The sequence below is a fragment of the Eptatretus burgeri genome, chromosome 14 (genome assembly GCF_056783735.1).
Source record: "Eptatretus burgeri isolate ZD-2024b chromosome 14, Ebu_testis_v1, whole genome shotgun sequence".
NCBI lineage: Eukaryota > Metazoa > Chordata > Myxini > Myxiniformes > Myxinidae > Eptatretus > Eptatretus burgeri.
The window spans coordinates 46240585-46267849 of NC_140974.1; the positions used below are offsets into that span (position 1 = coordinate 46240585).

The window sequence follows — 27265 nt, forward strand, 5'->3', positions numbered from 1 at the left end:
CATTTCTACATGTTTTAAGTGATTTCCAACCCCCCAAAAAAATTGTTAGAGAAAAAAATTTTTTTTTTTGCATTTCTACATGTTTTAAGTGATTTCCAAACCCCACCCCCCCCCCAAAAAAGGAAATTTTTTTGCATTTCCACATGTTTTAAGTGATTTCCAACCCCCCCCCCCCAAAAAAAATTGTTAGAGAAAAAAAAATTTTTGCAAGTTTTTTTTCAACAAAATTTCGATTTCTTTTTTTTGCATTTCTACATGTTTTAAGTGATTTCCAACCCCCCCCCCCCAAAAAAAAATGGTGGAGAAAAGAACTATAACTCTGTCAGCACTGTTGACATCATATTTAATGAATAAGATCTAAGGTTCACTTGAGTGACCCAGCAGTATTGGTGGCAGAGGTTTTTGCACTCTGCCGAGTGCTCCCCCTCTAGTTTTTTTACTGTAATACTCTCACATTGACATGAAAATACTCCTAACTCTTCTGCGAAACAATCTCGACCTCCTTGAAAGAACTCCTAGTTGCTTACTCAGGCATTTCCTGAGCCCTTGATCCAATGTGGCACAAAACTCTCCTCACCCCCAAACTTATCTCTGACTATCTGTGGTGATTTTCATTACCTGCTTTCAAACTTCCCTTTGTCATGGAATTGGCAGCATGCTCTACTGTCACGTGTTTGCTCCTCTCCTGCTTCCGTAAGGTGAAAGGGGCATAATTACTCTTTCTTGTTTATATCAACATTGGATAGTTTTCTCTTAAAAAAAAAAACCGCAATTGTGTTTGCTGATTGCTCTACCTACTATTTTCTCGATAATCTCAAAAAAAATTGCTCTCGCAACTACCCCTCTTTCTGTCATACTCGACTGGGTTCACTGTGGGTCAATGTTTTTTTTTTTGTATACATTTTCGAGGCTTGTATGAGAGCTAACACACAACACACAGCAAGAGGGGCATGAGACAAGAGGGGTGGGAGAGGGAAGGACAAAACAATGGGGAACAGAGACATTAGGAGATCTGTGGAAGGGAGAGGGATGGGGCAAGGACCATGGGGAATACAAAATGGACATTACAAGGACTTTCAGGTCCTTACACGGGAAGGAAAGCAGGGAATTTGAAGGAGGTGGGTTTCTGGGTGGATTCACGGGGGTAGAAAAGATCAAGGTTTTGGATGGGGGAAGATAAGAGGTGGTGGTGAACAGCTGTTTTGAAGACCTGGAGGGAAGAGTAGGATTGAAGAGTGTGTGGGAGTTTATTTATTGGGCTTTATTTGGTACATGACTTTCAAGATTCAATACAATACAGAGTGCTTCACACTCATATATCCCACCACATAAAATCCTCCTTTTTTTTTGGTTTGGCTATGCTCAGGGAAAATATTTGGATATTTTGGATTTGACATTCTGCCATGATGTATCCTGAGCATCCCACATCACCAAACTCACCTCCAGTACAAGTCTGGGTGTTCTTTGCTGAATTTATCATTGTCCTGATCCTTCCTCCCTGCTTTATCATCCACAATGTCTTTGTCTGTTTACTCTTGACATGCAGTATGTCTCCCCATTTTGTGCTGGTGCTTTATCATTCCATTTTTAATAGTTTCTTTCAATTTACTATCAGACTCTGTAAATCCAAACAGGTGGCTAGTGGCTTTCTTCTATCTCACTGTTGTCCCAATGCTTTCCATCTTATTTTTCCTCTGTTCACTCAAGTATTATAAGTACTCGTTTTGCCCTAGCTTGTTATACTCTTATCTTCCAACTCTTCTGTTACCATTGCAAGCTTTTACCGAATCAGCACTCTTGATTCTTTCATCCAGCTTTTCTCATGTTTGAAAACATCCCTCTGAATGTGTACCTTCTACCCTCCAAGGTTTTCAGTTGATTCAATCTTCACCTTGTGTATTCTTTCCTGTCATTGCTCCACTGAACTCAATACCTTATCTTCCTTCAGGCATTCTCTTCTTCTCCTCTCTGTTCTTTCTCCCTCCTCTCTTTATTACCTTTTTCTCCATTTTGTTCACCTGCAAGCATTTTCTTTTGATAAAAGCTAAATATGCAATAATAACTGTTGTTGTTTCAGGTCCTGTATCAGCAGAGCGCTTCAGCCAGGCAATCCAGGAGATAGTGATTGGAAACAATTTTATCGAGCAGCAGTACGAAGATTCAGAGGAATACTTCTTCTACTGTGACTCATTTCAGAAAGGTGCCAAGTTTGTTATTCTTCATTGTTCGTGTCGGGTTAAATAAAATGAGAAAATTTTGCACTTTATTTTACATGTCTGTTTCGCATTTCGTACGGAATTTCATCTCCCTTTGGAAAGTTTTCTCTTTGAAATACTTTTACTTTAATTTGCGCATTATTTATTTTCCTTGTGGGACTTTATATCCCCCCCCCCATACTTTTTCATTATTCTCCTTCCTGTTTGGAATTTGGTGGTGTATTTTCATAAAATGTGCCACTTTAAAACTTGTTATATTGTCATTGTTGTTATTTTCATCTTCTATAGCTCTGCTCTTACATTTGGATGTTATATTATATGTTGTATAACGATGTTTAAAAGTTTGGTCAATTGGTCCCGACTTCACTCGTCCTCATGTCTTCATCCTATTATATCAAGGCTGCTAAAGCTGTCCAGTCTTGGTTTCCAGTACAAACTCTCATCCTGGTGCTTTGTTGGAAGGGTGTTGCATCATGAACAGTGTTTTTCTTCAGAGAGGGTGTTCAGTCAGTTATACCATCAAGTAAGACTCCAATGTACTGTATATTCGATTATTACCTTCGCATTCTGCGAAAGGTTATGTTTTGGTCGGCGTGTATTTATTTATTTATTTTATTTATTTGTAATCTTGTGATTCGTATAACTCAAAAAGTATTAAACCGAATTGCATGAAATTTGGTGGGATGATTGGTTATTAGCCAGGAAGCATTCGATTAGATTTTGGGATCGTTCGGGTCAAAGGTCAAGGTCAAGGTCATGAAAAGGTCAAAATCGTCTTTTTACGATAACACGGTCAATTTTTATTCAATTTGCATGCAACTAATGCCATAATGTTCAGAATTCAACGCCTCATCTTGTGATATGCAATATGACACAATGACACCCATACTCTTGTTACCGGTTAGGGGTCAAATGTCAGGGGGGGTCACGACCTTGAAAAATATGCGGTTTTTGTCATAACGCGGTCAATTATTGTCCGCTTTACATGAACCCAGCACCAAAATGTTCAGAATTTAATGCCCAATCTTGTGACACAATGATGTCATAACACATGTCACCGGTTGGGGTAAAATGTCGGGGGGGGGGGTCACGCCCTTGAAAAATATGCGGTTTTCGGCATAACTCAGTCAATTCTTATTCGATTTGCATGAAACCAGCATCAAACGAGAGAAAGTCGGGGGGGGGGGGTCATGACATTATAGATATGTGGTTTGTGCCATAAGACCATTCATATGAAACCAGTTCCCCACACTCATACCAAGAACAAAAAAGGTAGTGGCGGCAAAGGTATGTGCTCTATGAGTGCCCGTTCTAGTTTGTAGTATTTTGAAAAGATTGGATCATTGTGTGCCACTACTGGAACCAAAATCCAAATTTCTGCTCTCGTACATCAGAAGCATCATTGTCCTCCCATACTTGATTCAAAACAACTTGCTTAACTGATGAATATGTTGAAGGTAAAGTTTGAGATGGAATTTGCTTGTGTATCAATACAAAAACACATTCTTTCTTAAAGTTTACCTACATTTGATGCACAGTATGTATTTTTAGTGGGCTCAATGAAGCCATCCACCAAACCTATCCTTCTTTTAAGGGAGAATATTGTTGAAATGAAGAAGGTTAGTCGTCTGACAAGTTGGCTCCATTGCCTAACAAATGCTGGTGTGTTGTTTTATTTAGCTAACCAGGTGATCATCACCAAACGAGCATCAATTATACATGACTTCAACAACAATCCCAACAATACTGGAGCCATGAATAATGCTCGGTTGGAAATTGGGGGGATACTGCATATCATCCAAAAGTTCTACAGCAACTCCAACTGGCTGGAAATGGGTCAAACTGAACCCTATGCTGGACTAGGTATGTGAGGTGTGCAGATAATCTTACCATTCTATCATGTTACACTGCCTTTTCTCAGAAATTTATATTCACTCTGTGTTGCTTTAGTTGTTGGGGTGGGAGGGGAAATGCCAGTTCATGACTGCAAAAAACAGTTCTAGGATAGTTGAAACTTGTGAGTATAATTGAATTAACTTTAATATCAAATCAGACCAAGTGACAAGGTTGAATTACTTCCGAACATACGTACAGTTATGTTGAAAAGCGATGAAACTGCAAGTACAAATGATTGGTCATCATTACTCGTTCTGTCTATTACAACAACTTGCAATGAATTACAATTACCTATCTATCAATAATTACACAATTTCCTTTGCTTTTTTTTTGGAAAACAACAAATTAATATCAATTCCTTTTGTATTTGTTGTCAACAATATATCACTATATTGAATTTTCATTCTGCGATGGATTTCATTGGGATTCACACCCTCACTTCCCAAAAAACAGACGACAGAACGTTGCTCCTCCCTGTTGCATGCTTCTAAGGGAGCCGCCATCTTGGAACTGCTCTGCTGACGTCATACGGTCAATGTTGCCAGATCTAAAACAGGCAAAACATGACTCTTACCCATAGATGTAACATTTGTCGTCTACAACTACACACATTACATTCTCGAATTTATATCACCATTTTAAGGTTACTTGTTGACTGACTGACCCTCGTCCATTACAAAAAGAGTAGACAATTGTGTACTATGGCCCTCATTTAAAATCCATTGCTCTAAAAGGAGGCATCACACCTGTGGAAAAGGTATTCCCCCAGAAATGAGGATAGCAAGATACAAGTGCATGAATTCATGCAGCGTATTGCCATATTTATCGTGATTCATCCTGTAAAAAATAGTTTGTAAAGAGCAGTGCTGTGGTTATTTTGCAGGAATAGAGGATGTTACCTTTTTCCCTATTGTACCACCTGCTCAGATGACATGTGTGCCTTGCCCCAGGTGAGTGTCTTGCACTCCTTCACTTCCATGATGCTGTATTTCATGATGGAAGTGCATAGAAATATTCAACAATATAACCTGGGGTGGAGATGAAGGGAAGAGTTCTTCAATTCAGTTTGGATGCAAAACAGATTAAAAAAATTTTTTTTAATTCTTTTTGTTATCTGTCATCTTGAACTCTGCAGTTTTGAACAGATATATGTAACATAATATTCTCTAATCTAACCAAAATGTGAAATCATGTGTTTTCAGCTAAAATTTATTTCATTTCTTCCTAAAAATGTTTAAACTTAGCTAATGGTAACATATGGAGTCAAGTAGTCGACCATTCAGATCCTCAGAGTAAATTGCAAGGCCGAAGTATTGACGACTGTAAGCTTCCAAGGATTATGTCAAGTATGACAGTAGGTTCAAAATAGGGGTGAAATGAGCCAATGCTCTTCTCCTCTCTCCTGATGGAGACTGGAGTGGCTCAAGATAGTGTCTCGGCACAGTCTTGTTCCTTTTCTTCAGAAATGACCTCTACGGTGTCCCCAAGGGGCCTTGACTGGAAGAGGGACCTTGTTATCCCTCTCTGGAAAGGGAAGGGTGATCGCCAGGACTGCAAGAACTACCGCGGGGTGACGCTGCTCTCAGTGCCGGGCAAGATCTTTTCTCTGATAAATATTGACAGGGTTCGCCACCATCTGCTTGAGCACCAGCACCCAGAGCATTCAGGCTTTACACAAAAGAGATCAACGATTGACCGTATCCTTGCTCTTTGGGTCCTCACTGAACGCAGATGAGAGTTTCTGCAAGGGCTGCTTTCAGTCGATGTTGATCTCTGAAAAGTGTTCGATTCAGTGAATCGGGATATCCTCTGGAGGAGAACTCTGTGGGGTGCCACCAAAACTGATCAATCTGCCGTCTGAACTATGCTTTGGTACTGAGAGTGCTGTGAGTTGCGGTGATACCATCTCCGACTTATTTCCAGTTGTTACTGGAGTTTGTCAGGGGTGTGTACTGGCCCCCACACTTTTCAGCACTTGTCTGGACTGGATTCTAGGGAGGATTTCAGAGAAATCAAGCTTTGGTGCATTGTTTGGAAATGTCAAGATCTCTGACCTTGATTTCGTTGATGATGCAGTCATCTTTGCAGAGACTCTGGATATCCTTTTGGGGGCCCTCGAGGTGCTATTTAAGGAGTCGGAGCCGCTGGGATTACGGGTTTCCTGGGTCAATACTAAGATCCAGGCTTTCAATTACATCTTGGATGCTGCTATCTTGTCTGTACCTGTTTGTGGTGAGGATGTTGAGGTCACGGAGAGATTCACTTACCTTAGCAGTGATATCCATGTCTCTGCTGGCTGTGAACCAAAGGTCAACAGACGTCTGGGTCGGACCTGGGGAATCTTGGATTCACTGGATCATGAGGCGTGGCGCTGTCGGTACCTTTGCAGGAGGACAAAAGTCTGAGTCTTCAGGTCCTTGGTGCTTCCAGTCTTGCTCTATGGATGTGAGACTTGGACTCTGACTCAGGATCTGAGAGGGAGACTTAATTCCTTTGGTACCAGGTCTCTTCGAAGAATCCTTGGCTATTGCTGGTCAGAGTTTGAGTCCAATGAGCCGTTGCTGAGAGAGATTCAAATGAGATATTTGACCTGCATAGTTCGTGAGCATCAGCTGCGGCTGGATGGGCATGTGGCTCGTTTTCCTGACGCTGATCCTGCTCACCAGATTCTGGTAGTGAAGGAGCCTCATGAGTGGAGGAGGCCAAATGGGCCGACCAAGTGCCTCGTGGTTGCAGCAGGTTGATCGGCATCTCAAGGAGATGGGGATGGGCCAGGCATCTGCCTGGGGGATTGCCAACCAGAGGCCCCTGGAGTACCAGCGGATAGTGGACACGACTCGCTGCTCCGGCACATACTCCCATACCTGACCTGACCTGATGCACCCAAAAAACCCTCTGTTTTGTTTTTGCAGACGATTCCCAATGCAGAAAGACAACTCTTTGGATGCTTTATCCTGCATATGAATTATAATTAAATACCGATCGAATAAATGAAACATCTCTTTTAACCTTGCCAAACGTGTCTTACTCTGTAGCTCTTTGAAAGATCATCCACATATTTATTTCCATGGTCAGCCACCCGGAAGAGATTGTCACTTGCACTTCGAGGTCTCACCTTCAGCAATGATCTCTCTTCGACTGAACACATCACAAAGCTGGCCCCAAAGTCAGCCACAGACGAGGAATTATCTGAAAAAATAAATAATAAGGATAAGTCAGACTTTATCATTGATTTGTGCCATTCAGCCATTTTGCTACAAAGAACCTGAAAGGATATAGTGAAAGACTAGCAAACTCCAATTTTGACTTGTATTCCCCACCTGTCTCCAGTGGAATTTCGTCTTTGCTTTCGATAGACATTTTATGTTGTAAATTAGGTACGTCTCAGTAATTTAGTTTTCCCCTTTACCAATATGGATGCGATGTTGTGAATTGAACAATCTCACCTGTACGACTGCTTATGATTGAATAATCACGCCTGTGCTCACTCACAATCATCTGGCTGTTTCCCCACCATCTCACTGTCGGTATGGTAACTTTATCCCATCTTCACCTCGCTTTTCCACGATTCCAGATTTTGTTTATAAAAAAAAAACAAGCATTTTGAATCATCATTGTTTCTGTGTTGCCAGGGAGAAAGGTATGTATACCTGCCAGCACAACCTAGTTGAGAAAAATCTTCTCACTAGTGGTTACAGAAAGGTGGGATTGTGCATTAATAAACCACAAGGTGAGTTCCTTATGTTGTTCCACTTGTTTATGAGAATGCTGCATTTCCTTTGATTTCACTCAACACACAATCAAATACTGTTGGGTAGAACTACTAGCGCATTGCATGTCAGCCTCTTGCCTTCACATTCTACTCTACTCTTCCTCAAGGTAAATGCAACCATGGTGGAATCAATGACAAATGGCAGGATAAAGCACCAGCAGGTGGCATCAACAAAGAAACGAATGATGCCCTGGTATCTCCACACTACATGTGGCATGAAGCAGCTGGTCAGCAGGCAGTGTTGGCCACAAGAGATTTCTTCATCTCCAACAGTGAGTTTTTCCAGAGATAGAGTTGATGATAGGAGGAAAGAATGAAAGTTTAAGAATTCATTCAGGTGAGAATTTCTGGACAATACACAGGAAAGTTTGATAAAAATTTCTAAATGGAACCAGAGTACAGTAGTGAGAGTTAGACAACAAGCAGTAGACAGATGAAAGGGACATTCTGATGAAAACTTTCGCTCAGTTTTTTTTGTTCTTAATATTGTGCACAGAGGTCATTTTCATGAATATAATGATTAGTTTATGAACCTGCCCTATTTTCACCTGACCTAACTACCATTTATTAAATTATGACATCCCTCCGTAGATGGTGGATTGCTGGCGTCTGTGGGTGAAACTGTGTTCCGCAACCTTTTCTCTCTTAATGGATATACACTCACCTTTGTAATAGACGTTTCAGGTAGCATGGGAGATGACATTGCAAGTGTCAAGGAAACCTGCTTTAAGATACTAGATATATCCAAGAACAGCCAGGATGCGCCTTTCAACTACATATTGGTGCCTTTTAATGACCCAGGTATGTAACAATTCCCAGTTTTCATAATTTTTCTTCTGGTTCACCAGTTCAACCAAAATGAATGCTAATAAATTGCCGAATACTAGCAAAGAACAAGACCTAAGGGACAGGTTTTTTTTACGAGTATGACGCAATAATTCCCACATGTTAATTTTTTCTTTGGCATAGTGTATGATGGGACTTGTTATAACAGCTTCCACCAGGTGGCACTTTACTCGACATAAAATTAGGGTCTTCCCCAAACCTTGAAAAATGATAGGGCATTATCTTGGTAGAAGATGACAGTGCTTGGTATGCTTGGAGAGCAAAAACAGCAGAAACTAATACAACTACAAGGGCACTCGGTAGACCACATACCTCTGCCACACAATGCCTGATCCAGTAGAACATATCAGGGCCAATAACTTTTTGAGACATCATGCGTTTTTGGCCCTATCTCTCAATGGTGAAGGATAACTTTAAAAAATTCTCATATCTGCATCTAAATCTTCACCAAAATCAAAGCATTTCATCCTTGTCACACACCTAACCTGTCCACTAAGTTTCATCCGAATCCATCCACAACTTTTTGAAATATCATGCTATATATCGTTTTTGGCCCGCTCTCTCAATGGTGAAGAATAACTGAAAAAATTCTCGTATCTGCATCCAAATCTTCATCAAAATCGATTCAATTCATCCTCGTCACACACCCAACCTGCCCACAAAATTTCATCCAAATCCACCCACAACTTTTTGAGATATCCTGCACACCAACAAACAAACAGACAAACAAGAAGAAAATGTCATGCAGACTTGCAAAATCCATAAAACAAATTTGGCCTCAAAAATAATTGGTGGTTGAATTCAATGACCAAATATGCAACTCTTCTTTAAATTTCAAGTGAATCAGATGAAAATTGGCAATTTTAGAAATTTGGCCAATGTTGACCTTTTGACCTTTTGACCTCAAAAACAATAGGTGTCTGCCTTATGACAAGCTCTACCATGTGGTGAAGTTTCGTGAAGATCGGTTTGAAATTGTGACCTGTTGGCAATAGACAGACAGACAGACAGACAGAATAACAACATCGACTGATCAATATACTTGAAAAATCTTCGATTTTGCAAGGAACAAGAAAAAATATTTTGCATAACACGTGAAATTGATGATTTTAGAAGTTTGACCTTGATATGACCTTTGACCTCAAAAATACTTGGTTTCCAAATTTAGTGATGCAATTGCGCTAACTTTCAAGTCAATCAGACAAAACATGACGATTTTTCAGATGAAAGTGAGATTTGTCAGGGTTGAAAGAGATGTTCCACGTGTTGGAACAGCTTGTGATTTTATCCAGATCTGCAGTGAAGAGGCTGTCGCTTGCTGATCGAAGGGATGACAGATGGTACGGCAGAGGGTGGAATCATCAGCAAAGAGAGAAAGAGGATTTTCCAGGGAGTCAGAGAAATCATTAATGAAAACCAGAAAAATAACAGGGCCCAGAACGCTGCCTTGAGGAACTCCAGCCTGGACAAGAAGAGGGGATGAGAGAACTCCATTTAGGGCCACACGTTGACTGCGACAGGAGAGGAAGTCTGAGAGCCATGAGTGGAGATGGCCTTGGATACCATAGGAAGAGTTTCGTGAGCAGGGCGGGGTCCCAGACCAGATCGAAGGCACGCAGTATGTCTCGGGATATGGCTCTGATTTCATGTCTGGCATTGAGGATCTCCATCCATTGTTGGGAGAGCAGAAACAGCATATCCACGGTCGAGTGACCTGGACTGAATTGAAATTGATAATCGCAAATCAAGCCATTGGAGAAGAGGAAGGATTTCATGTCTGAAGCGATGATGGATTCCATAACCTTGCTGATGACTGGGAGAAGGCTGATTGGTCTGTAGTTGCAGGATCTGTTTCTGCACCTTTTTATACAGAGCGGTAATGTTTGCTGATTTCCAAGCAGATGGCAGATGACCTTGAGCAAATGAGAGGGTGAATAGAACAGAGAGAGGGTGAGCAAGAGCAGCAGAGCAGGTTTTTAGGACACGTGGGCTGATGCCGTCTGGACCGCTTGCAGAATCTGAGTTGAGGTTTGACAGCAAGTTCTCCACCCTGTCAGGAGAAAAGGACACAGAGTCCAGGAATAGCTGGGTAAGGTGGGTACAAAAAGCGACAGGTTTGGGACACAAGATTCAGAAGTAAACACGGGGTTTAGCGGTTTAGGCATTCGGCCTTTTCATGTGCAGTGTCAGCTGTGCAGCCATTTGAGGTAATGGAGGGAAAGGAGGGGGAACCTACACCAGAAACAATCTTAACTAGACGCCACCAGGATTTGGAGGAGGGAGACAGGTTTGAGAATTCAGACTTGAGATGAGAAGGATGTTGTTTCCTCGCTCTCCTGTGGGTAGACACACTTGTTCCAAGCTTTGTGGAATGAACTGAGATTGTCTTACATTGGATTTGCCATCTATGAGGCGAAGGCAAGTTGTTTCAGGACAAGTGCTTCACCACAAGCTTCACTGTGCCATGAGCGGGAGGAAGGGTAGGACAACTGAAGACGAGAGGCGATAAATCTGTGCATGAGAGAGAGCAAGTTTCTTTGAAAGAAATTTGACCTTTTGGTCGATGATTACCTCAAAAAAATAATTGGCTAGTTGAATTCAGTGACCTGAAATATGAATCCTCTTCAAATTTCAAGTCAATCAGATTAGAAATTGAGGATTTCAGAAATCTCACCAAAGTTGTTGACCTTTGGCCTATGTTGACCTTTTGCCTGAGGTTGACCTCAAAAATAATTGGTGGTTGAATTCAATAAGCTGATGTGAAAATCCTATTCAACCTTTAAGTCAATTGGATGAAAATTGACGATTTTAGCAATTTGATCTCAAAATAAAGTGGTTTCTCAGTTGAGGCCACCTCCACAACTTGGTCAAGTTTCATGATGATTAGTTTAGAATTGTGACCTGTCGGCAATTAACAAACAAACAGAGAGGGGTGAAAACATAACGTCCTTCCACCTTCAGTGGCGGAGGTAATGACTTTAAGAATGCTACCAAAATGTAGGATTCAAGAATTTTTACGTATTTAACAAAATTTGAATGTGCAGTATTGAAGATTGAAGAAAGAAAGTTCAAACGTACATGGGTGGGTGATGAGAGCAGACAAAAGGAACGGGAATCTTTTGACATTTTTGTAATTCGTGGCAATAGTAACAATCGTATGAATATGTCTTTGTTCAAGGTAGTTGTAGATTTGTCGTGCGAGTCGGTGTAATTGTGAATTTTATTTGCTGTGGGATTGAGACAGAAAAACGTCAAAATATGTCGTGATAGCAATTCGTAAAAGGATTGTGGTATTGTGTTGTCGTGTCATTCCTGTCTTGTCATCCCTTCCTATAGTGGGGCAACTTAGCATAACAATTGTGCATTTTGTGAGGAAAGCACCAAATTTGGCACACTAGTAGCCTATCATATTATGAACAGATTTGGATATTGGGCCATCCCAAAATTTTTGATGGCAGTGGAAAATGGCTGCCACAGCCATCAGCGGCTGAATTTGAGATGGCCCAATATCCACACCTGTTCATAATATGATCGGCTACGAATGTGCCAAATTTGGTGCTTTCCTCACAAAATGCACAATTGTTATGCTATATTTAGCCAAGTTGCCCCACTACTACCTTGTTTGGTTGTTTTGGGAGACTTCATCCCTCCATGTTTTTTCATTTTAAAAAAACAACAACCTTTTTTCTAACTTTATGAAAAACAGATGATGATGAATACAACCACATCAACTGTAATAAAGGTGATTAAATGGACCGAGTGATTGCAAATATTAGAAAAGGTGGAGTATCGACATGCACTGTACAAGCACCAAATACTTCATGAAGAGGAGGTCGAAACAAAGATCATCGTGAAAGAAAAACTTCAATACTGTGAACAAAATGGGATTTTAAGAAAGATGTTTGGAGAAGAAATAAGAAACTTCAACTCTAACAAATCTAAAAACACATTTTCTATTAGTTTTTACTCCATATTCATTTTATATTTACATTTCTATTTATTAAAAACTTTTTCTCTGGAAATAATGTAATAAACAGCTCTCACATTTCTAAATCAAATGCATTTTGATCATGATTCAATTTCTCCCACATCAGAGATAACGGCAATATACAAGCATTGCACAATTTCAAATACAGTGTGTTTCACCCAAAATAATTAATATAGTAGATCCTCAAATGTTTGTTGAATTTCTTTTCTTTTTATTGTTTGTTTGTTTTTTTTACATGATCTGAGGCTCATATTGGAGCTGCCACACACATGGACATACAGACGAACATGCATGACACGACACAAGACTGTTAGACCAGACAAACACAGCCACTGAGCTTGGGTTGAGCGACGTCACTTCCCAGGGCATACTGTGTACCAGCGACGTCACAACAATGGCGCCACTTTCCTCACTGCTCTCAGTCGGGAATTTCACAAAGAGGAATTTCTTCCTCCCCATGGATGCCAACCTTTGGGATTGTCCATTTTTTAAATCATTATGACAGTTGGGGTGAGAGCCACCAACCTCCCAGACTCGGAGTAGACGCTCTAATAATTACACAACAAAGTCTGGAATTGGTCCTTTCAACAACAAAAAAACACCACAATAATTAGAACTTATTATTGTGAGAAAAAGATTTTTTTTTTCAATTGATATATTCATAAAATGAGTCATGATTGCAAATGCTTATCCGTGTTGTAGCCGTGGGACCTGTCATGGAGACTAGGAATGTGAACGTACTGAAAGCCAAGATTGAGGAGCTGAGAGCTAATGGTGGCGGTGATTGTCCAGAACTGGCACTCACAGGCCTTGAGCTCGCCCTGAAGAACAGCTTACCACGGTTAGTGTTACCTCTAGGCTTGTTCTCTTTACTTAATGTATACTCCACATGGCACTATAAAACACATATTTACATCAAGATAATTTGGGTCCTCCCCTAACCCTAAATCCCAGGGACTATGATTTAAAAAAAAAAAATTTTACCACCTAAAACAATCATGTGCATCCCACAAGTACATGCATTTTTTTTACAATTCATTACATCTAGCAACTTATGAGTGCATTGAAGTCAACAAACACACTTCTCAAATCACATATAGTACAGCTGAGCATAATGTGTCAACTAAAATATGTCTTCAGTTGTTTAAAGTTAGCTTCGTATTATTATTATTATTATTATTATTATTTTTATTTTTCCTTCATATGCAGCAGAAGGCTGTGGTTTAGCACCACTGGCTGAGGGTGCAGCTCTGCAGATTACGGGAGGAATTTGGAATTTGACCAGAATACCAGTGATATCTCACCCACTCTTCATGAAGGACACCATGGGATCTTTAACATCCACCAATTAATGCTGGTAGATGGGACATCCAGTTTAACATCCATCCAAGGGACAGCACACACATTGATGAATCATCCTGCTTGTGAAACACCAGGATAGCAGTTTATAGCTTGGTCTGGATTCAAACCCAGGTGAGACAGCTTAGAAGCGAGTACGTGTACCTCTAGGTCATCCTACCAGCCCTGTTTAAAGTTCAATGTCGCTTCCACCAGAATTAGCACTTTCCCACAGGCCGAAGGCACTTTTTCCAATGTGCACTGGGTCTCACATCTCACGGCATTCAATGTTATGTTTTAATAACTTTTGCAATTGTAACAGCTTTTCAAAATAAATAATGTTCCACTCCCCTAGCTATTCTTTTTGGTTAGGTAACTTTAACAAGTCCATCGTTGGCCTTGCAGTACAGGCCTGGAACTCCATCTTGCCGGAATCACATTTCTGGTAGTAAAAATATTCACTTCCGGAAACAAGAAATTTTCCAGCATTGTCCTGTATCGCTCACTAGTCACAGACACTGCATTACCATCATCATCTTGAAAAAAACATAAAAAGGTCTTCCCCTGCGGGATGAGTCATGGACCCTTTTGACTCGAAGCGAGCAATCAAGTTCCGAATCGTGTTTTCTGATGGTTGTTCTCAAATATGAAAAATTATTGTGAAATTTTCTTTGAGTTTGAATTATTGATTTCACACGCTGATCATTGGTAAATGTATTCACAATGATCCTCCCTGGTCTTCTTTAATCTGCAAAAAACAAGAAAAAACAAAACCTTCTGTGACTTTTGACCCACCCTGTACATGTATACACATATGATATAAATATATCTTACCTGTTCCAGATCAAGAATCATTTTCTTCTCGGATGCATCTGCAAAAGATGGAGAGGAAAAAAGAGATTCTGTGGTCACTCTGATCGAAGAAACAAAAAGCAGCATACACGTATACCTCACAGGAACATGTGTAATGCGAACGCGAAGCAACATCAACAAATATGGTGAGAAAATCCAATCTCAATGATACTTCATTGTGATAATCTATCTATAATTCCAGCAGTGTGTGTGTGTGTGTGTGTGTGTGTGTGTGTGTGTGTGTGTGTGTGTGTGTGTGTGTGTGTGTGTGTGTGTGTGTGTGTGTGTGTGTGTGTGTGTGTGTGTGTGTGTGTGTGTGTGTGTGTGTGTGTGTGTGTGTGTGTGTGTGTGTGTGTGTGTGACCGCTGTTTCTCGACAACCTCTGGTCCGATCTAATTGAAACTTGCCAGGTATATTGCTGGGGCCCTGAGGATGTGCCTTTTCAAGGTTTGATATTAATCGGACAAGTGCTTCCCAAGTTATGGCCATTTTTTTTTTACCAAACCAATGGCAAGACACGTTGCTGCGTGGGCGTGGCCGATGGGGAAGGGAAGCTCAGCCGCGTTCCCCATTACGGGTTACAACGTACGGGCTTCCGGAGAGTGATGACTTCGTGTATTCTCATAATTTCTCGATTTCTTATGCGCATTTATAGATAAACACAATGGCCCAAGTTATGATCGTTTTCATATTAGATGGTGTATAAATTTCGGGAACATCAGAGTGCTGGTATGCTCCGAACCAGGAAGTAAATTTTTTCTCTCTCTTCTCTTCTCTTTTTGTTTTGCCTTGCCACAACATTGCGAAAAGGTAAAATACGTTGGCGCTAATTGAATAATTGGGTATTAAAAATAAATTGCGAATAATCGTAACTGCGAATAATATCGAACTTCCGGGTCACGCACGTACGGGCACGTGAGAGCGAAGAAACGGCCTGTGTGGTTTATGTATTATTATTATTATTATCATTTTTTTTATGGGCACGTACTAGTGTTAATGAATATCCAAACGTCCCAAAACTGGAACCTGCAGTTCCCTTTTGATCAATGAAGCTTGGTGTTGACTTAACGGTTTAGGTGGCTGGATTACAATGCTGGGCTCATGAGTTCAAGCCCCTGTTGGGCTGTTGAATCAACACAGACAGGGTTGACTCAACTTGTCATCTTTGCAAGGTTAGCAAAATGAGTACCAGCTTACTGGTAATGGGGGCACTGCATCGACGGCACAGCTGTGCACCTAGAAAATGATGCAGCCAAGCAACCACAGGTTACGTACAAATAAGTTTGACTGATAATGGCAATGAGTTTTGGGCCCATATTTATACTGGATTAGGAATGACAAGGTGTGCTGACCCGTCACTTCGCTGATGGATTTAATCAAAGACAGCATGTTAAATCACAAACATATTGCATGTCTATCTATGAATCTCAATGAGGATGTAAAATCAAGTGAGAAATGGATCTTTTGTAAGAAGTTGTTGCTGCTGTTGTGGTGGCTGAGATTGTTGTTTGTGCTGCTGCCTCCGTATCTTTCTAAAGGGTTCCTGCTGTCATAGAATAATAAATGTTACCGATGGAACCGCTGCATTAAGCTCCCATTCCCGCTTCTTCTTAAATCCTGGAAAAAGGGCTTCGGAAACGGGCATCTTCATGATTAAACATGTTGTGTCTTTCGACTCATGAATCGCCATAATTATGTGAATCAGGCGGGTTTATTCTCATTATCCCCAACAAACTCGTCCCCTAATCCAAGTGGGACGTGGTTCCCAAAACAGCAAGGGATGGCTTAATGTTTGAATTTGTTTGCATCATCTGTGACATTCTGGTGACCCCCTGTCGGCCCATTGAAATAACACCAGGTGGGTTGACAGCCTATCATCCTTCTGAGGTCAGCAAAATGAGTACCAGCTTCCTGGTAATAAGGGCACTTGGCATCAGTGGCACAGTCACACTTCCATATATGATACAACCAGCAGTCACAGGCTGCATACAAAACAACAACCAGACCTTTCAGCCTGATTGAATACCTTCAGATACTGTTCAGCCTCCACAATGCTGCACAAGCCTTTCAACGTTTTATGGATCAAGTCCTCTAGGGATTACACTTCTGCTATGTGTATATCGATGATATTGTAATTGCCAGTGCAACAGCAGAATAATATCGGGAACACCTATGTCTCCTCTTCACCCGTTTTCAGTACTTTGGCATCGTCATCATTCCCATGAAGTTAATATTCAGCGTTCCAGAGTATAATTTCCTTCGGCACTATGTTATTGGCTCAGGCATCCGTCCGCTTGCACTTTCAGCAGTGCAAAGGGAAGACAAAGAGCTCCACCGTCAACATTTGGCAACCGGTTCACTAACATTTCACGAGGTACCACTCCTCGGGACAAACACTATCCTTGTATACAATACATCGACAGTGCAATCACATCCTTTCATTCCTGCTCCATTCCATCGTACAGTCTTCGACACTTTTCACTCGCCCATGCACCCAGGTGTTTGAGGAACCCAGCGACATATCATAGCGACATATGAAAATAATGAGATAATTATTTTCAGCATCCGATGACTCCTTTCCTGACTATGCCAGCTAACTTTGGCCATGGAGAGCCTCCTTGCTGCACCGACGCGTACGCCTTCATCACGTCCGACTTTTACTCCCCAGGAGTATCCTACATACGCCCATGTATTTGTATAACGTGATGCTGACCGGAAATCCTTGCAGCAACCTTATGGTAGGTGTCTGTGATAGTCTCCATAGATCACTTGAAACCGGCTTTTTCTGACGCAGCAACAGAGCCAACCCTCCCACTGACCAATGGGTCGACACCCACTACAACAATACCTTTACCACTGCGTACAACTCACTTTTGGCATAATGTTCACTTACCAGCACAATATTTATGGAGTACATTTTGCTTGTTGCCCATTTCTCTTTGCTGTGATTATGTTTTACATGGGCAGTCCACATCTCTCATTCCACACCATGATGTATTTTATTTGTACCTTTCGTTTGATTAATGTACTGGGAGGGGTAGTAGTGTCTCAGCACCATTTTGCCTTTGGTTTCATAATACAGGCTGTCTCATAAGTCAACAACACCCTTTTGCCAAGCTGTAGATCGCGGAATATTTGATGAAAACGCACATTTCTGGCATCAAAATTTAGCAGAAGGATCACAAAAAGATGGGAAAATAACAAAAAAAATCCTTAGACACTCACTTTATTTCAGGTGCTCGAAATGTCCGCTAGCGCCAGCGGGGTCAACAAACTCCCAGGCACGTTTCTCTTCCGTCCGGGAAATCAGCTGATGCAAACGTCTTCAATGATTTTATTTATTTTTTGAAATGGCCAAATGCGGGGTTAAGGCGCTGTCACACCTTGACGATTTAGCCAGCAATGGCAATGTATAAAAATGTATGTAAAACGTTGGCGTACACTGAAATTGTGATGTTTTTTTAAAAAGTTTTGGTCGTATTCATAACATGTTGGTCGTATGCATAACATATTAGTAACGGGAACAGAACGTTTCGTTGTCTTGTAGATAACTTATACCAACGAATGCTTAGCCTGTTGTCGGCGTTCACAACCTATGCCCAACGATAGTTTAACTTAGGCATAGCGTGCTGCACGTATCGCCGAAAAAACTCGTGGCGTAGCCTGTTAAAAACCTGCCGCTCGCCGATTTAAATCATAACCGCCTGAGAATTGGAAGTGTCAACCACGCAGTCACACCTTGACGATTTAGCCAGCGTATGCTGACCTATGAAAAATGTGTCTAAAACGCTGGCACACGTCGAACATGGTATGGGTAAGTTGTGTATACGTTAAGAGCACGCTGAAAAACGATGAAGTACGCTGTCATATTTCGTGGTACGTTTAGTACGTCGTGAAATTTCAAGCATGCTGAAAATTTTACGACGTACTCGCCGTATGGCTCACACCTTCCGCTACGCTGGGAATAAGTTGTAGGCACGATATGCGATCGTTGACACATGTCGACACAAGTTCCTTGTAAGTTACTCATAAGTCGAAACACGTCGAGGTAATGTTTAGCATACCCGTAACTTATTTTCTCCGTCAAGGCACTTTTTTTTCTCCTTGGCACGTGACGAAGACACGTGATGAAATATCTGAAGTTGTTGTTGTTGTTGTTGTTGTTGTTGTTTTCTTTGTTTGTTTGTTTGTTTGTTTTTTTTTTAGTCTATCACGAATTTTAAAATATATTCGGACATTTGCTTTTAAGTTTCGACGTGACAATATCCTCAAACAGAAAATATTCACAGAGGAGGAACTAAGAATAAGACATGAGCAAACTAAAGAGGCAATCGGACGTGACGTAACGGCATGTGACGAAATATCGGAAGTTATTGTTGTTGTTGTTTTTTTTTTTTGTTTTTTTTAAACACTGCCAATACGCCATTATACGGTAGCTGTAAATTAGAAACACGTTCAGTAAGTTCTGTGGTCGTCCGGAAGACGTCAATCAAATACGCAATATGCGTTGGAGGTACGTTACACATCGGTTCAAAGCACGTTACTCATAGGTTAGAAATAAATTTTGAGTAAGCTAAGCATTACCTCAACGTGTTTCGACTTATGAGTAACTTACAAGTAACGTGCCTCGACGTGTGTCAACGATCGCATAACGTGCCTCGACGTGTGTCAACGATCGTGTAACGTGACTTCAACACGTTACTCATAGGTTATAAATAAGTTTCGGGTACGCTAATCATTACGTCGACGTGTTTCGACTTATGAGTAACTTACAAGTAACGTGTGTCAACATGTGTCAACGATCGCGTAACGTGCCTACAACTTATGGCCAGCGTAGCAGAACGTGTGAGTCATACACTGGCATAAGTCTTAAAATCTCAAGCATACTAAAATTTGAGGACAACCGCAAAGTACAACGATGAAAGCCAGCGTACTACGACGTATGGCAGTGTTTTTCAGCGTGCTCTTAATGTATACAAACTTACCCATAATGTATTCGACGTGTGCCAGCGTTTTAGACAAATTTTTCAAAAATCGGCATAAGCTGGCAAAAACGTCAAGGTGTGACTGGGCCTTAAACTAAAGACATGCAACACGGTCAGGCTCAGATCCAATCGTGTTTATTACGGAGACAGCAAACAAAACTTTGTAGAAGATCAACCGACCCACACGGTTCCGATGCACCCTCTATCGGAGCATGTCAACACAACAATCAGCACAGACTAGCATTAAGTGAACAGGTGGGTTTATTCAGACAGTTAAATCAGACGGGTAATAGTGGTGATTCATGATACCAGGGACATCACAAAATGGACACGATTTTTTTTTTCCAGATAAATCGATTATTAGCTTTGGAACCAAGGAAATCGATTACTAGCTTTCCAACCAAGTAAATCAATAATTAGCTTTCCAACCAAGGAAATCGATTATTAGCTTTCCAAACAAGGAAATCGATTATAAGCTTTCCAACCAAGTAAATCAATAAGTAGCTTTCCAACCAAGTAAATCAATAATTAGCTTTCCCAACAAGGAAATCAATTATGAGCTTTCCAAACAAGGAAATCGATTATTAGCGTTCCAACCTAGTAAATCGACAATTAGTTTTCCAACCAAGTAAATCGATAATTAGTTTTCCAACCAAGGAAATCTATAATTAGCTTTCCAACCAAGTAAATCGATCATTAGTTTTCCAACCAAGTAAATCAATAATTAGCTATCCAACCAAGTAAAGCGATTATTAGCTTTCCAACCAAGTAAATCGATCATTATCTTTCCAACCAAGTAAATCGATTATTAGCTTTCCAACCATGGAAATCGCTTCTTTGCTTTCCAACCAAGTAAATCGATAATTAGTTTTCCAACCAAGTAAATCGATTATTAGCTTTCCAACCATGGAAATCGCTTCTTTGCTTTCCAACCAAGTAAATAGATTATTAGCTTTCCAAACAAGGAAATCGATTATTAGCTTTCTAACCAAGAAAATCGATAACTAGCTTTCCAACCAAAGGAAATCGATTGTTAGTTTTCCAACCAAGTAAATCGATAATTGGCTTTCCAACCAAGTAAATCGATTATTAGTTTTCCAACCAAGTAAATCGATAATTAGCTTTCCAACCAAGTAAATCGATTATTAGTTTTCCAACCAAGTAAATCGATAATTAGCTTTCCAACCAAGTAAATCGATTATTAGTTTTCCAACCAAGTAAATCGATAATTAGCTTTCCAACCAAGTAAATCGATAATTAGCTTTCCAAACAAGGAAATCGATTATTAGCTTTCCAACCAAGAAAATCGATAATTAGCTTTCCAACCAAGTAAATCGATTATTAGTTTTCCAACCAAGTAAATCGATTTTTAGCTTTCCAACCATGGAAATCGCTTCTTTGCTTTCCAACCAAGTAAATCAATTACTAGTTTTCCAAACAAGGAAATCGATTATTAGTTTTCCAACCAAGTAAATCGATAATTAGCTTTCCAAACAAGGAAATCGATTATTAGCTTTCCAACCAAGAAAATCGATTATTAGTTTTCCAACCAAATAAATCGATAATTAACTTTCCAACCAAGTAAATCGATTATTAGTTTTCCAACCAAGTAAATCGATAATTAGCTTTCCAACCAAGTAAATCGATTATTAGTTTTCCAACCAAGTAAATCGATTCTTAGCTTTCCAACCATGGAAATCGCTTCTTTGCTTTCCAACCAAGTAAATCAATTACTAGTTTTCCAAACAAGGAAATCGATTATTAGTTTTCCAAACAAGTAAATCGATAATTTGTTTTCCAACCAAGTAAATCGAAAATTAGCTTTCCAACTGATGTGGATTTTTTTAAACCCACCTTGTTGTGATCGTTGTCCTCCTGAAGGATTCTAACTGGCCGATTGTGGAATCCTATTTGACTTCAGACAGAGTTTAACGTTTGTCCGATTTGATTATAAAAATCCTACAAAAACCCTATCGACACTGATAAAACTGATGTCCACACAAGTCCTTCTTTGTGAAACAATTTATTTCCTAATTATACACCATACACTTCTCTCCCTTGTACAATGAACTTAAGAATCCCCATTTGATTGCAATATTATTTGGATCTATTTCATTTATTCTTACTTTAGTTAACAGTTATACCAACCCGATTCAATTCACTTCTACATTACATCAGAGAGTTTTATTCTAACTTGGTACTTGGTCAGTTCCAAGGAGTACAAGCCACTGAGAAACTATTCTTCCTCACGTGCTTGTACTGAGAACAATGTGCCTTCCAAAATATTTAATACTTCCATGAGAGAGAGGTTGGGGGATATTCACCCAGACTGTAGACGTGTCTTTTCGACAAAAAGCCACTTCGTACATTTTCTAAGCAAAGGTTCATTTATCAGCTCGGTCACTCTGCTCCAGAACAACACATTTCTTATCATTTAGTGCAAAAGTCTTTTGGCCAGAAATGACAGCCAATTCAATTTGCAGCATAAAAGTTACATTTCTGAAAATCCATTTGTTACAATTTAAAATACATTAATATAATTTTTTTCCCCCACACAACCAAGTAAATCGATAATTTGTTTTCCAACCAAGGAAATCGATTATTAGCTTTCCAACCAAGGAAATCGATTATTAGCTTTCCAACCAAGGAAATCCATTATTAGTTTTCCAACCATGGAAATCGCTTCTTGGCTTTCCAACCATGGAAATCGATTATTGGCTTTCCAACCAAGTAAATCGATTATTAGCTTTCCAACCATGAAAATCACTTCTTGGCTTTCCAACCAAGTAAATCGATAATTAGCTTTCCAACCAAGGAAATCTATAATTAGCTTTCCAACCAATGAAATCTATAATTAGCTTTCCAACCAAGAAATCGATAATTAGTTTTCCAACCACGTAAATCAATAATTAGCTTTCCAACCAAGGAAATCGATTATTAGCTTTCCAACCAAGTAAATCAATAATTAGCTTTCCAACCAAGTAAATCAATAATTAGCTTTCCAACCAAGTAAATCAATAATTAGCTTTCCAACCAAGTGAATCAATAATTAGCTTTCCAACCAAGTACATCGATTATTAGCTTTGCAACCAAGAAAATCGATAATTTGCTTTCCAGCCAAGTAAATCGATAATTGGCTTTCCAAACAAGGAAATCGATTATTACTTTTCCAACCATGGAAATCGCTTCTTGGCTTTCCAACCATGGAAATCAATTATTAGCTTTCCAACCAAGTAAATCGATAATTAACTTTCCAACCATGGAAATCAATTATTAGCTTTCCAACCATGGAAATCGCTTCTTGGCTTTCCAACCAAGTAAATCAATAATTGGCTTTCCAACCAAGTAAATCGATAATTGGCTTTCCAACCAAGTAAATCGATTATTAGTTTTCCAACCAAGTAAATCGATTATGAGCTTTGCAACCAAGTAAATCGATTATTAGCTTTCCAACCAAGTAAATCGATTATTAGCTTTCCAACCAAGTAAATCGATTATTAGCTTTCCAACCAAGTAAATCGATAATTAGCTTTACAACCAAGTAAATCGATAATTAGCTTTCTAACCAAGTAAATCGATAATTAGTTTTCCAACCAAGCAAATCGATAATTAGTTTTCCAACCAAGTAAATCAATAATTTGCTTTCCAACCAAGTAAATCGATTATTAGCTTTCCAACCAAGTAAATCGATCATTAGCTTTCCAACCAAGTAAATTGATTATTAGCTTTCCAACCAAGTAAATCGATTATTAGCTTTCCAACCAAGTAAATCGATAATTAGCATTCCAACCAAGTAAATCGATTATTAGCATTCAAACCAATTAAATCGATTATTAGCTTTCCAACCATGGAAATCGCTTCTTTGCTTTCCAACCAAGTAAATAGATTATTAGCTTTCCAAACAAGGAAATCGATTTTTAGCATTCCAACCAAGAAAATCGATAACTAGCTTTCCAACCAAGGAAATCGATTGTTAGTTTTCCAACCAAGTAAATCGATTATTGGCTTTCCAACCAAGTAAATCGATTATTAGTTTTCCAACCAAGTAAATCGATTATTAGTTTTCCAACCAAGTAAATCGATAATTGGCTTTCCAACCAAGTAAATCGATAATTAGCTTTCCAACCAAGTAAATCGATAATTAGTTTTCCAACCAAGGAAATTGATTATTAGCGTTCCAACCAAGTAAATCGATTATTAGTTTTCCAACCAAGTAAATCGATAATTAGCTTTCCAACCAAGTAAATCGATTATTAGTTTTCCAACCAAGTAAATCGATTATTAGCTTTCCAACCATGGAAATCGCTTCTTTGCTTTCCAACCAAGTAAATCGATTAGTAGTTTTCCAAACAAGGAAATCGATTATTAGTTTTCCAAACAAGTAAATCGAAAATTAGCTTTCCAACTGGTGTGGATTTTTTTAAACCCACCTTGTTGTGATCGTTGTCCTCCTGAAGGATTCTAACTGGCCGATTGTGGAATCCTATTTGACTTCAGACAGAGTTTAACATTTGTCCGATTTGATTATAAAATCCTACAAAAACCCTATCAACACTGATAAAACTGATGTCCACACAAGTCCTTCTTTGTGAAACAATTTATTTCCTAATTATACACCATACACTTCTCTCCCTTGTACAATGAACTTAAGAATCCCCATTTGATTGCAATATTATTTGGTTTTATTTCATTTATTCTTACTTTAGTTAACAGTTATACCAACCCGATTCAATTCACTTCTACATTACATCAGAGAGTTTTATTCTAACTTGGTACTTGGTCAGTTCCAAGGAGTACAAGCCACTGAGAAACTATACTTCCTCACGTGCTTGTACTGAGAACAATGTGCCTTACAAAATATTTTATACTTCCATGAGAGAGAGGTTGGGGGATATTCACCCAGACTGTAGACGTGTCTTTTCGACAAAAAGCCACTTCGTACATTTTCTAAGCAAAGGTTCATTTATCAGCTCGGTCACTCTGCTCCAGAACAACACATTTCTTATCATTTAGGGCAAAAGTCTTTTGGCCAGAAATGACAGCCAATTCAATTTGCAGCATAAAAGTTACATTTCTGAAAATCCATTTGTTACAATTTAAAATACATTAATATAATTTTTTTTCCCCCCACACAACCAAGGAAATCGATAATTTGCTTTCCAACCAAGGAAATCGATTATTAGCTTTCCAACCAAGGAAATCGATTATTAGCTTTCCAACCAAGGAAATCGATTATTAGTTTTCCAACCATGGAAATCGCTTCTTGGCTTTCCAACCATGGAAATCGATTATTGGCTTTCCAACCAAGTAAATCGATTATTAGCTTGAGAGTCAGTTGGGTTCTGGAGTCGCCCTGAGAGTGTCATCGGGAGAGGGAGAGCGGTGGAACTGCGGGCAAGGGAGCTTGGGTCCGAGGCAGGAAGGACGGCGGTTGGCGACGAGGTCGCGGTGTGGGATCGCTCGTGTCGCCGCGGGACCCAAACCAGCCAGCCACTCCCCTCCCCCAGGGCATCAACAATCTCCCTTTCCCCCGTGCTGAGATAGTGCAAAAGGGGGCCCCGTTCCCACCCCACCCCACACGTGGTGTCAACGAAACCCGCCAAGGAGCACGGAGTCGGGGCACAGCCACGCGGCCACATTTGCGGACTCGGGGCACAGCCGCCAACGCAGCACGAGGACGCGGGTAGGACCCCCCCCCCGGTCTCGCGGACCTAGCCGCTCCTCCAGGTCCCGCACACATTTGGCCTACGGGCCTGTCTGCCTCCTTGTCTATGAGGGTGGCTTCTTTCCTTTGCTTTTGTGTAAATGTGTGTCGGCGCCGTCTGTGAAGTAGAACTGTATAAGTGTTGCTGTGTGTGCGCGTAGTCGGTATTAACTCTGCGTCGTTGTTGCTTTTATTGTTTTGGTTGCTTTTATGTGCATTTTGACTGTATGGCTGTATATACGTGCTTTCCGTGTGCCGGGAAATAAATGTGCATTGTGTGAACTGTTTTCCCGTTTCGCTTCATCTTTTCTCTGTTTGACTCTCCATCCTGTTTCACGTAAGGGGTTCGTAGTGGGCATAATACGCCCGGTAATTAATCGGAACCTTCGAGGCCGACGATAACACCGCTCGGTTATCACTGTAGCACGGAACGGACCGCTTAAGCAGTTCATGTCCGGAGTCGGCCTGTGGCGTGGTGCGATCGCCCGGTCGACCATTCGCACAGGTACTTAGGTAGATCGAATTTGGCGAGCAACCCTATCCTGCGCGGGTGGGCAATTGGCACGATCGTGGTGAGGTTAAACCCCCACCCATGACTAGCTCCCGGCGTTGGTCCGAGAGGGTCACGACTGAATTGTCCGTCCGGTGGGCGACGTGCCGCGATTCGAGTTGCGTGGCCGGCGGGCGCGAATTCGCAACACTGGTCTACAGGAGTGTGATTCAAATCCACCTCGGTCTCCAAGCTAAATTCACGTGAATCGGTTCAGGGGTGAGAGGAGCGACCCCCGATTCCCTCCAAATTACGAGCAGGCCAAATTAACCCCTTACGAGAAATAAGATGGAGTCTCAAGGCGAGCGGGTGCCGGGGGTTGAAATGAATATGTGTAGTAATGTGGAATCCATGGTCCAGCATGGAAACCCTGAGCAGGAAATGTTTGTGATGCAGGAACAATTTCTCCCCAACCAAACCCAGAACCCGAAATGGGCGCGGTAGCGGCCGCGGTGTATGACACCTCCCCTCCCCCTCTCCGCCAAAACCCCCGATCCTTGCCGAATCGGCTCAGCCAAGTGCACTCGACATGGCGCAGTTATTTGCAATGCTGGCAGAAATGAATAACGGATTAAACAAGAAAATGGATGGAAATACCCAACAAATGAACGAAATGAACAAACAAATGGAAACAAAGACAAACCAAATGGAAGAAATGCGGGGTGAGATGCAGCAAATGGGCCGAAGCCTGCAGGCGGGCATGAAGGCAATAACAGGGGAGTGCGTAATGGCGACGCCACGTGTGGGAGCGAATGAGCTGGGAGGGGGTGCAACAGTTGTCAGACCCGCAAGGGAGGCGGGTGAGGAGAAAATAATTCGGGGGACGTGTTGGGCAAGACGCGTGGAGGTGACGGAAACTGTGACGGTGACGCAAGGGGAAAAACTAATCGGGGTGACGGTGACCGAAACGTGTAAGACGAGACATGAGGTGACGACGGCAGAATTAATAATAGAGACGCGGGAGATGGGAACGATAGAGGGAAGACTACACGATCCAGACGGGGTTAAAGACACACACACACACACACACACACACACACACATACACACACACAGTGTTTGTGGAGAACGATGAGAGGGAGCTCGGGGAATGTGTCGTGACCCGGTGCGAGCAGCTG

The 27265-nt window shown here is 40.8% G+C and overlaps 1 protein-coding gene across 2 annotated transcripts in view; it reads left to right on the top strand.

Annotated features, from left to right (window-relative positions):
• LOC147013089 (von Willebrand factor A domain-containing protein 7-like) overlaps positions 1–27265 on the top strand; it is an 81475-nt gene that overhangs the window by 16419 nt on the left and 37791 nt on the right. For both annotated transcript variants that reach the window (XM_085854655.1, XM_085854656.1), the window contains exons 2-9: positions 2078–2200; positions 3897–4079; positions 4996–5062; positions 7745–7842; positions 7992–8156; positions 8476–8685; positions 13421–13559; positions 14900–15054. In XM_085854655.1, the coding sequence (XP_085710781.1) occupies positions 2078–2200; positions 3897–4079; positions 4996–5062; positions 7745–7842; positions 7992–8156; positions 8476–8685; positions 13421–13559; positions 14900–15054 (1140 nt within the window). The remainder of the gene's footprint in view (positions 1–2077; positions 2201–3896; positions 4080–4995; positions 5063–7744; positions 7843–7991; positions 8157–8475; positions 8686–13420; positions 13560–14899; positions 15055–27265) is intronic.